Source organism: Mastigoproctus giganteus, chromosome 6 (genome assembly GCF_048544385.1).
Source record: "Mastigoproctus giganteus isolate SK-2022 chromosome 6, ASM4854438v1, whole genome shotgun sequence".
Classification (NCBI taxonomy): domain Eukaryota; kingdom Metazoa; phylum Arthropoda; class Arachnida; order Uropygi; family Thelyphonidae; genus Mastigoproctus; species Mastigoproctus giganteus.
Genome location: NC_143580.1, coordinates 233,133,933 through 233,146,682, shown reverse-complemented (window position 1 = coordinate 233,146,682; position 12,750 = coordinate 233,133,933). Strand labels below are relative to the sequence as shown.

The 12,750-nt window shown below is 38.0% G+C and overlaps 1 protein-coding gene across 1 annotated transcript in view; it reads left to right on the top strand.

The window, feature by feature from the left end:
• Window positions 1-12,750, top strand: part of LOC150085089 (BTB/POZ domain-containing protein 9-like) — a 218,737-nt gene that overhangs the window by 176,829 nt on the left and 29,158 nt on the right. The window contains exons 9-10 of the mRNA XM_090375766.1: window positions 2,741-2,850; window positions 9,817-10,006. Coding sequence (XP_090231892.1) covers window positions 2,741-2,850; window positions 9,817-10,006 — 300 coding nt within the window. The remainder of the gene's footprint in view (window positions 1-2,740; window positions 2,851-9,816; window positions 10,007-12,750) is intronic.

Below are 12,750 nucleotides of genomic sequence, written 5' to 3'. Positions count from 1 at the left end.
TAAGGATACATCCTGCTTTAGGATTAGTGTTTCGGGTTTAAGGTTGATATCTAATTTAGAATTAACCCCAGAAGAAACCAAGGGAAGCTCTCTATCAGACTTGAATTGCGACTGCGTGTTTACACCTGAAACAATACTTGACACCTCTTGTAACAGGTCCTCGAGCATACCTAAACTCAGTTTTCTTAATTCAGATCGAGATGAAGGCACTTTAGGAGGTAATAAGGGAGAGGTACCCCTTCCCCCCCCCCTCCAAATCTGCAGAGGGTTTACTTATTGTACAAGGTTTTAAATGAACTCCAACAAAAACTATAATATTAAGCAAAATGAAATTAAATTAGACTACTGTAAGTAAAGAACAAATCAAAATCTATTAAATAACAAGGGTAATCAATTAATTTAAACATACTGAGTAAAAAGCAAAGCCAAAATATGCCACAGAGAGAGAGAATACCACCGACAAAGTGATCAAGCAAATTTAAATTCTTAAACCTAAGCAATGTTATTAATTGCCCAGATTTAATCAATCTATAACGTGTTTTGCGTTATAAATTGCAAAATAATTCTTAAACCTAAGCAATGTTATTAATTGCCCAGATTTAATCAATCTATAATGTGTTTTGCGTTATAAATTGCAAAATAATTCTTAAACCTAAATGCTATAAATTGCCACACAATGGCTGTCAGCGTCAAATCACCTCAAACTAGTACAAGTTAGTATAGAAATAAGAATGCAATTAAATACAAAATATTAGAATGTTAATCAAATTAACTTTGGTGTTAGAGTTTGACACAGCTTAGAACTCAGTATTAGAAGGGATAATGCTATATCAGCTTGCTTTCTTGCATCATTGCTACTATTGATTAAGCTTTCTTCCAAAGTATTCTGTGAGCTACTGCTATAAATTTCCTTGAAGTGTCTGATTTACAGAATAAATTTGTTTTTTATATTGTTTAGCTGATGCCCAAGACCTGAAGTTGTGTGTGGGGGGATTTATTTCATAAGTGGGGAAAGTAATTTCTCATTCATTATTCCTTGCCACCTAATGCCTACAAATTATTCTTTCACTTTTTTATTTTGATTATGGAACCAGTGAGGCTGCTGTTCCATGTACTTGAGTGGGTATGCCAATATTCATATAGATCTCGTTTTGTTACACATTATCTAAACATGGAATATCAGCACTAGAGCAACCTCCTGAATCACTGGAACTTGTACCTTTTGCTACATTACTTTTTTTTTCATGAGGTGAAACAATTTCTGAAAGAGCATCTTTTCAAAGATCCTGATATGCAGTGAAAGCTTAAAAATGGCAACATAAAATTACTTTCTGGATTGTTTCCAACAACTTTAGAAGCACTGTCAAAATATGTTGCTACTCAAGGATATTGAAATGTTATTCAATACAAACATTCATTTTTGGAATAAAAATCATTCCATAAACATTTTGAGAATACTGTCTAGGAACTTATTGACAAGTTGACAGGAATTCTTAATTTAAACACACACACACACACACACACACACACACACACACACAGTGATCACTGAATTATGACCCCTTACCTAATATCATATTGCACCATTATTCAAACAGAAAACAGCCACTATTTGCTTAGCCATTGACATCCACTAGATGTCTGAAGATATTCATGGGGATCTGCAACCATGCTGCCTGCAAGGCTTTCCAATGTCAATAGATTATGGTTGTGTGTCCATATGCCTCACTTCCAATTCCAAAACATTCTACAGTTGTTCAGTTGAATTGAGGTCAGGTGAATTTGGAAGCCAATCAAATGGATGATATCTTCACTGTGTTCCTAGAACATTGCAGGCCCAATGACATGCCACATTATCATCGTGGAAGATCCCATTTCTGTCTGGAAGGAAAAAATGCAACGTGACAGAGTGCACATTGTCTCCTAAAAGCTGCCGGTAGACCTCACTAGTGAAGCATTAGTCCATATGCACCAAGGGTCCTAAAACATGCTCCATATTAACAACCACTGCCATTTGCTTGGATAGTGGGCACCATACACAATAGGTCCATCACTATGTTACACCAAGTCTTTGGACTCAACTGACCAGTACACTCGTTTCCAGTCCTTCAATGTGAATCCAGTGTGTTGTTGACCATAGCAATCGGCACTGATGGTGATCAGCAGTGAGAAGTTGGGTTTCTTGGTTTGTCTTCCCTGGAACTCTATACATCTGGGTGTGTGGCACATAGTCATTTGGGAGATTGTCCTTTCATTCCCTATATTGTATTGCGATGTTAGTTGTTACAAGTTGACCTGCTATTGAGCCCATACAACAAGCTGCCCCTTCACTTACCACAAACACCCCTCTCTTGCATAATCCTTTATGGTTCTGTCACCGGGAGGTGGTTTGACCTGTCTGACATACCATTCTTTGTACACACTAACCACAGTGTGCTGTGAACAACCAACAAGACATTGCATTTCCAATATGGAAGCACCTAGCCCATGAGCTCCCACAGTCATGCCCTTTTGAAACTTTGTAATATCTTTACTATGCTACTTTATCACTTTGACTTGTGCGACTAGGTGCAAATTACCACTGCTTTAGTATAGGAGGCTGTTCGGCTTTTTATACTGTGAGCTATGCAACATAATCTATTGCAAATGGGGGTGGTCATAATTCAGTGATCACTGTGTGTAGTGATGAAATACCAGCTATAAAATTAGAATCTTAATTTTTGTATTTTTGCCATTCCAGATATATAAGGATTGTAGGAACACACAACACAGTTAACAGGGTATTTCATGTAGTGTCATTTGAGTGCATGTATACCAACAGACCTTTCAAATTGGAAAAGGGTTTACTCAGTAAGTATAATTATTTTTTAAGAGTAGTTCTTAGTGTCCCTTTGGTACCTTAATGCAATTCTGTGAGCTGTTGAATGCTGTAGCTCTTGTTGTTTTAGGCCATTTGTTTTTCACATTTTTAATATGCTTCTAAACACCTTTTAAAATACTCCCACCTCCCTCCACCCTACCTCCAAAACAAAAAAGTTTTTACCATATTTTTTACATAATTTGTTCTCATATAACTAGGTAATTGTTCAACACACAGGTATTGCAGGGGTATTTCAATGCAGTAGTTGAAATATCTGTACACTTCATCTTTATTTGATTTCAATCATGCAAAAACTTTCTGTTCTCTCTTAAGACTGAGAACTAAGGCTTGGACTTGTATTCAAGTTTGATACAAATATTCATGGTTCTGCTTAAGTTGCTAATATCATTTTAAATTGTATAGCATCATCAAAATAGGCAAATGTGCTATACATTTGAAATCTGAGACACTACCGGGAGAGTAGTTTTGAAGCTCACTGGTTTCTCATCAGATGTCTGGTAGTCTCTATTATAAAATTGTGTATAATGTATTTTGTCAAAGGGAAGAGCAGATTCATCTATTTTGGTGATGCTATACAAATTTTAAAAAAATATTAGCAAATTAGGCAGAACCATGGATATTACAGAATTTGTCTCTAAATTGAGCATAAGCCCAAGCTATAGCCAAGACTTCTGTGCTTGATCTTCAGTGAGAGCAGAGAAAGTCTCTCCACAATCAAAATTGTGTGGTATCAAATATACTCTAGTTAAATTAAAGTTAATCAACCATTTTATCACATGGAGCATATTTCTGAAATATGATCATGGGTGACTACAGCTATGGATGCTCCCTAACGAAATCATGGCTCTAGTTACCTTATCTTGTCTTTTTATGATTTGAGTGCATTCACTGCGGGACTGTTCAACCACAGGCCCTATGCTTGATATGGGCAGCAAGTGGTGTCATAGCAGAATTCTGTGAGGTGTTCTTCTTTGGGTGAGAATAGGTTCTCTTTAATTTTGATTTTATAATTAGTTGATTTTATTTTTTATTGTTTTTAAGTAACTGTAGTTATCGGTAAATATAACTGCTGTAGTTACTGTGAAATTGTATATCATTTAGTGCTCGGTTTCAGCAATACATCCATGTGGTGAAACAGTGATTAATTTTAATTTAACTATCATGTAATCATACTACATATGATTCCTTAATTTTTCTTGTAAAGCATACAAATTTTGATTATGCAATTGTTAATAAAATTTGAAGGAAAAATTTCTGGCAAAGCCTGTTTCAGGCTTTTCTGATGGTAATAAAATGAGCTTTGTGCTCAGCTGTAGAGGGGGGGAAAAAAAAGACTTGATTCATTTATATTTATAAAATGCAGAATTATGTTCTCAAAAAGAGAACATAATTCTGCATTTTGTAAATATAAATGAATGCAGGGTTGCTTTTGGAATTTTTATAAATAATAAAGGTAAAATTTACAGATGAATTTTGAGACCATAACATTTACTCGGATTTTACTTTCATATACTTGGATTTCAGGAAGGATTTTGATACTGTTGCACATAAGACTGCTGTACAAACTGGAGCAATGGGGCATTAAGGGAAAGTTACTGCTGTGAATAAAGGGAGGATTAAGTGGTAGAAGATAGTAGTTATCTATGTAAGTAGATAACTACTAAATTGCAGCATCATCTAAATATTATCTATATATATATAGATAATATTTAGATAATATTTAGATAATATTTAGATTTAGATAACATCTAGATAACATCTAAATTGCTCTTTGTGGACTAATATTATTAGTGCAGTTTCCCAGGGTTTGTTGTTGGGCCCATTATTGTTTTCTATATTTATCAATGGTATTGATGAAGGTATATCATGCTTAATGTCCAAGTTTCAGGTGATACAAAGGTTGGCAGCGTTATTAATGACAGTAAACTACTGCAAAAGATCCTGTTGCAGCAGCATACTGCAATGCCACTTCTCAGATGGGCTGAGAAGTGGCAACTGAAGTTTAACATTGACAAATGCAAAGTACTGCATATGGATAGCAGTAGCTCCAGAGTAATGTACCAACTGTGCCGGTACCACACTCAGGGTACTGGAGAATGAAAAAGGATAATTGTGCAGTCAGAAATTAAGTTCACTGAGCAGTGCAGACAGGCTGCCAGGACAGCTCATGGGGTTTTGTTAATGATATACAGGAATTTTGCTAGCAGGTATAAGGAGGTGATTATCCCCTTGTATTAGGTAATGGTCTGGCCACACCTTGAGTAGTGTATACAGGTCTGGAGGCCTCACTTTAGGAAGGATATAGAGCTGCTGGTACGGGTGCAGAGAAGGGTAACCAGGCTGGTGAAGGGAACAAAAGGTACTCTTACCTGCGGGGAGATCTGATTGAGGTGTTTAAAGCCTTGAATGGATTGAGTAAGCTGAATGTTAATGGCATTCTTCCACTTACTGAGACTACACTCATGAGGGGGGAGGCATAAACTCGGGTTGAGGAAGGATGTTTGCAGGATAGATGTGTGGAAGTGTGCCCTCAGCCAGTGGGTGGTCGATTGTTGAAACAAGCTTCCTTGTTGTGGTAGTGGATGGCTTGAATAAATTCAGGGAAGAAGTGGACAGATATTTATAGGTTTTGGATCAGTGAACTGTTTAGGGTTTTTTTTTTTTTTTTTTTTGGCTGATTCTATATAAGCTTCCTTTCTTGCATCATTTGCCGTTACTACTATTTCTAGCTATCTTCTAGCTCTTTGGCAGTGAGAATATCTGAACAATGATGGACTTCGAATGTGTCTCCCACTGCTGCAAAACCTTTTGTTTTGCCCTTTGTTTGAAGATAGGTCTAATGATAAGTCTATCCTTTGTGCTGTGCTTGCTATAATAGGGCAGTTATCTAGTTGGCTGGATGTCACATATTGGGTGCTACTACCCCAACCAAAATTCGCCATGAGGCCCATAAACATATGAGATGACATTGTGCCTTTTAGCATTAGCATTAGTAGAGGCATATGATGCAAGAAAGCAAGCTTATTCAGCATCAGCCAAAAAAAAAAAAAAAAACCCTCTCCCATTTCACCCCTCCGTTCGTTCGAAATACCTGTCCAGTTGAGCTTTAAATTTGTTTAGGCTATCAACTTCAACAACAAGTGATGGAAGTCGGTTCCACCAACCAACCACCCGCTGGCCAAAGGCAAATTTCCGCACATCTATCCGACATCCGTCCTTCCTCAATTTGAATTTATGCCCTCTGAGGTGATTATTCTGAGAAAGATGAAGAATCCCATTGGCATTGAGCATGCTCAAACCATTCAAAGCCTTATACACCTCTATCAGATCACCTCGCCGGTGCCTAGTCTCCAGACTCTGTAATTTGCAAAACTTAAGCCTTTCTTCGTAAGAGCAACCCTTTGTTCCATTTACTAATCTTGTTGCCCTTCTCTGTACCCGTTCCAGCAGCTCTACATCCTTCTTGAAATGAGGCCTCCAGACCTGTATACAGTACTCAAGATGTGGCCTAACCATTGCCTTATACAAGGGAATAATCACCTCCTTATCCCTGCTAGAAAAATTCCTGTATATCATTGACAAGACACCATGAGCTACTCTTGCAGCTCGTCTGCACTGCTCAGAGAACTTCATATCTGCCTGCACAATTACCCCCAGGTCCTTTTCATTCTCCACCACTGTCAGTGTAGTACCGCAGAGTTGATACATTGCTCTGGGGTTACTGTTACCCATATGTAGTACTTTACATTTGTCAATGTTAAACTTCATTTGCCACCTCTCAGCCCATCTGTTCAACCTTTCCAGATCCTGTTGCAGCAGCATAGCGTCAGTAGTGTCCTTAACGACCCTGCCAACCTTTGTATCATCTGCAAACTTAGACATTAAACTTGATATCCCATCATCAGTATCATTCATAAACACCGAAAACAACAATGGACCCAACACTGAACCTTGAGGAACTCCACTAATAACATTAGTCCACGTTGAGCAGTGTCCATTGATTACCACTCTCTGTCTTCTGCCACTCAACCATCCCCTTATCCATAGCAGCAATTTGCCTCCAATGCCACACTGCTCCAATTTGTGCAGCAGTCTTCCATGTGCAACAGTATCAAAAGCCTTTCTAAGATCCAAATATATAATATCAAAGTTATTCCCTGCATCCAGTTCTTTTGTGACTACATCATAGTATCCAATCAAATTGGTCAGGCAAGACCTGCCCTTAACAAAACCATGCTGCGTCTGAGCTATAACTGAATTCTTGTCTAGATGATCCTGCAGTGCTTCTTTAACCAGTGCCTCCATTAATTTACCTGGAACAGAAGTTAAACTAACAGGTCTATAATTACTTGTGTCAGCCTTTGATCCTCCTTTGTGAATTGGGGTTACATTTGCACATCTCCAGTCTATGGGTACCTCCCCTGAGTCCAAAGAAGCTCTCATAATTATGGCTAGGGGTTTGCATACTTCCTTTGCTGCCTCCTTTAATATAACTGGATAGATCCCATCCACCCCAGGTGCCTTTTTTATGTTTATCCTCAACAATCTCTCCTCCACTTTCCTCTCAGTTATTACAAAATCATCCAGCTCACTGCCAATGTTTACTTTACCTACATCATTCTCCTTCCTGAATAACTCCTCATGAGTGAATGTAGATGCAAAATACTCGTTTAGATTGTTAGCCACCTGAGCAGGATCCTCAACTGTTGAACCATCAATATCCAGTGGACCAATCTGATTCATCCCTTTCCTTCTCGAGTTCAAGTATGTAAAGAACTCCTTTCTGTTTTTCTTTGCATCCTTTGCCAAGGATTTTTCGTAGTCTGCCTTTGCCTGCCTAATCTCCTTTGTGACTTGGTTACAGACCAACTTATATCTATCATAGGCTTCCATGTCACCCATTAATTTGTATGTATCCCATGCATTTTTCTTCTCTGCCACATGTCTCATTAGTCCATCTGACAACCATTTAGGCCTAAACCTTGAACAATATTTCTTAGTTGGTATGTAAAGCCTGGTAGCCACCAAGATTAGTTCCTTGAATGCTTCCCATTTTGAGTTTGCTGTTGGTAACATCATCAGTTGGTCCCACTGTATAGAATTTAAATACTGTCTCAGACCATCATAGTCGCCTTTACGAAAACAAAAACCCTTCCCTTTACCTCTGATGGTAGTTACCTCCTTGAGTAAATCCCACTTCAACACACTGTGATCACTGCCACCTAGTGGTTCATTTATCTGCAGATTCTTAATGCATGAAGAATCACTACTGATAATCAGATCAAGAGTATTGCTCCCTCTTGTTGCCTCACGAACATGCTGATGTAGAAAACAATCATCCAATAAATCCACAAAAGCCTTGCTAGTGTGCGAGTGACCAACCCACAAATTCCAGTCAATATCTGGGAAATTAAAATCCCCCATTATAAGACTCTCTGATTTACTGGCCCACTCTATTTCCCTGTACAATATATTATTATACTCATCAGAGTCATTAGGCCTATAGCACACTCCTACTCAATTTTGATTTCCCTATGCTTATGTCACACCAAACTGACTCGACACTGCCCTGTCCATCGATGTCAACTGGCTTCACTTCCTTTGACTTTATGTGTTTCTTAATTAATAGCATAACCCCTCCTCCCCTCCTGTCCCGTCTATCCTTTCTATATACATTGTATTCCCCAAATTCCAGTTCCGCATTACTTATATCTGTGTGACACCATGTCTCTGATATCCCAACAATATCTGCCTTTGATGTTTTGAGCAATACCTCAAATTCATCAAATTTATTTACCAAACTCCTAGCATTGGTGTACACGCAGGTATACATGCACCTGTTTCTATTCTTAGCTACCCTACACAACCCATGTGTTTACTTGTAACGCAATGACTACCAGCAGTCTCTGAAATATCCTGCATCTTGTTTTTCAGACTTCTGCTCATTTGAATAGAAGCAGTGCAAGAATCACTTCCACCTCTGCCAGTGGCTACTGTTAATCTATTAGTCCTTGTATCCCCCCCAACTAGCAGTTTTCCGACCCACCTAACACTGCCTCGACAGCATCAGCAAAAATTCTTGCACCCTTTCTATTTAAGTGTATCCCATCCCTGTAGAAGCAATCTCTCCTGTTAACAAGTACAGTCCAGGCTGAAAAAAATTCTACTCCTTGAGCCTTGCACAATCCCTCCAGGGCCGAATTGATCGACAAGGCTCTCATCATATACTCCCTCCTATCGTGTCTGGGCAGAATTGCAGACACTTTCAAGTTCAACCCTAATTCACGGCTTTTTTTCAACAGTGACCTGTACTTGCTAAGTAATTCCGCCAGTCTCCTACTCTTAATATCATTAGTGCCAACGTGTACAACTATATCACCTTTTGTGCCCTTAAAAGATGATATCCGCTCTACAACGTCATCAACCTTTGCCCCTGGCAGACATACCCTGGTCCTATTCCACCTATCCTTTTTACAAAGCATGTTCCCCGTTTTGACTTACCTCTGTCTGCCATGAGTGAAGGAGAATGAAATAGCCCCCTACTACATTGTCAAAATGACAAATTTTAGGCAGAAATTGAACATTTTGGGGATAGTGAACATATGGTGGTATCAAAATATGCTCTTTAACTTTATCATAAATTCATCACATGATTTGTAGTGCTGTTAACATTGCTAAGAGCAATTGCAATTATGATTGCTCTTATTCACTTTCCAAAAGGAAAAAAAATTCCTTAACTGTTAAATCATTCTAGTCAAGTAGCTCAACTGTAAATACAGTCACCTTCTGACAGTTAAAGTTTTAAATTAATATCCAAGTTTTATTTATAAAAGATTGACAAGTTACACAAATACTTTTTAATATCTTATGAATGTTATGTAATGTGTTTAATTTTTTTTTTTTTTTAACTCTGACTTTCCTTATTCTTTTATTAGTTCCTTCACACAATGTAGCTACTATAGCTTCAAGTGCTTGTGTGATTGAGGGAGTTAGCCGTAGTCGGAATGCCCTTATCAATGGTGATACAGAAAATTATGATTGGGATTCTGGGTACACGTGTCATCAGTTAGGTAGTAGTGCTATTGTTATTCAGTTGGCTCAACCATATATGATTGATTCAATGAGGTAACAGCTCTTTTTGTTTTTACTTTGTTCTAATTAATAATTTAGAATATAAGAATATATTATAGAATATAAGTAAATTATCAAGTTTAGCTTAAGATTAGAAAATGTGAATGGTATAACCTAGGTGCATAGCTAGGAATTCCAGAGGAAATCTGGAAAATTATAAAATAACTAATGTATTTGACTTTCATATTTATGAAAAGTGCAAAAATCCCCCCCCCCCACTTTTTTTTGATTTTTCAGTATTTTATTAGGGAACTGTTACTAGACACTATTTGATGGGTAAGGGGGGGGGTTAGTAAGTTCTTAAACAGCCTGCCATGTCAATGTGTTGTCTTTCAAACAGATAACAGACTAATATCTTGGTGTCCATATTGATGCACTACATTCAGACAAATGGAATGCCATTTGTCTGGAGGTAGGGCAATACCAAGTAACCTGCTGAAATGTGTTCTCTAATCTGACTAAGACCATTGTGTTTACCATTGTAAGCAGTTTAACTCTGTCAGCTAAAAAAAACAAAAAAAAAAAAAAAAAATTCTGACTAATTTTAAACTGTCAGGGTTACAACAAAATTTCAGCTGTAAGGTGCATTCTCTTCAGGAAAAAGATTCCACCATCAATCTGGAAAAACAAGTGGAACAACTACTCAAATTTCCCCTCTTAGAAAGACATGGGATTAAAAATTCACGATTCAAACATCCATGTATATAACCGTCCACATATCATGTTATTTTTATATAGACAAAAGATATACAGGCAACCCCTTTATGGCACTGTACTTCTACAACATGGTTTCGCTCTAGCACAATTGATAAATTGTTGCAATCCTGGCACAACGTGGTTAGAGAAGTGCAACAAACTGTTGCAATTCCCTTTCATGTGAGGAAAACCCTGCTGTTGTGTTGGATGTAATTTTTCTACATTTCCATTCTGTGCTATTGAACTTGTGAATGTTTGAGACCATAAAAAATGGTGATTTCAAAGTATGCTTTTAAGACTTAAGGTTTTTGTAAGGTTATTTTGGCTTTATTTGATCATTTATAAATTTTTCCAGGTATCTGTTAGTAAGCTTTGTTCTTAAGGACCGTATTAGAAGAATTTCTTTGTTGTGAATTAAATTCAAGCCCTAAATTATGTCTAAGGAAAGTATATATATAAAAGCACCACTCAAAAGAAACTCTCTACAAATTTTGGATGGTCTTAAAAAAAAGGGATTTTTATGAAATGCAAAAAGTTTAAATTTAAATGAACCAACAATCTAGACTGGATTGTTGGTTCATTTAGGGAAATGTGCAAATGTGACCCAAATCCACAAAGAAGGATCAAAGGGAGTTAACTTCTGTTCCAGGGAAATTAATAGAGGCACTGGTTAAAGAAGCATACCAGGATCATCTAGACAAGACTTCAGTTATAACTTGGACACAGCATGGGTTTGTTAAGGGAAAGTCTTGTCCAACCAATTTGATTGGATACTATGATGTAGTCACAAAGGAACTGGATGCAAAGAATAATTTTGATATCATATATTTGGATCTTAGAAAGGCTTTCAATACTGTTGCACCTGGAAGACTGCTGCACAAATTGAAGCAGTGTGGCATTGGAGGCAAATTGCTGCTATAGATAAAGGGATGGTTGAGTGGGAGAAGACAGAGTTGGTAATCAATGGACACTGCGCTTCATGGATTATTGTTATTAATGGAGTCCCTCAGGGTTCAGTGTTGGGTCCATTGTTGTTTTCTGTATTCATTAATGATATTCATGATGGTACATGAGGCTTAATGTCCAAGTTTGCAGACTATGCGAAGGTTGGCAGGGTTGTTAATGACAGTACGCTGCTGCAACAGGATCTAGAAAAGTTGAGTAGATGGGCTGAGAGGTGGCAACTGAAGTTTAACATTGACAAATGTAAAGTACTGCATATGGGAAGCAGTAACCCCAGAGTAATGTATCAACTGTGTGGTACTACACTGACAGAGGTAGAGAGTGAAAAGGACCTGGGGGTAATTGTGCACGCAGATATGAAGTTTTTTGAGCAGTCAGTGCAGACGATCTGCAAGAGTAGCTCATGGTGTCTTGTCAATGATATACAGGAATTTTTCTAGCAGGGATAAGGAGGTGATTATCTCCTTGTATAAGGCAGTGGTCAGGCTGCACCTTGAGTACTGGATACTCAAGGTGCAGATACTTGTACACATGTCTGGAGGCCTCATTTTAAGAAGGATGTAGTGCTGTTGGAATGAGTACAGGGAAGGGCAACAAGATTAGTGAATGGAACAAAGGGTTGCTCTTACGAAGAAAAGCTTAAGTTTTGCAAATTACAGTGTCTGGAGACTAGCACCTGCAAGGTGATCTGATTGAGGTGTTTAAAGTCTTGAATGGTTTGCGCATGCTCAATGTTGATGGGATTCTTCCTCTTGCTCAGAATAATCGCCTGAGAGGGCATAGATTCAAATTTGAGGAAAGACAGTTGTAGGATAGATGTGCAGAAGTTTGCCTTTAGCCAGCAGGTGGTTGATTGCTGGAACAAACTTTCATCTGTCATTATATAAGTTGAAAGTTTAAACAGATTCAAGGCAGAACCAGACAAACATTTGGAGCAGGTGGATAAGTGAAATGAGAAGTGTGTGTGTGTGTGTGTGTGTGTGTGTGTGTGTGTGTGTGTGTGTGTGTGTGCTGGCTGATGCCATATAAGCTTGCTTTCTTGCATCATTTGCCCTTGCTAATGCTAATAAAGCAGCTCT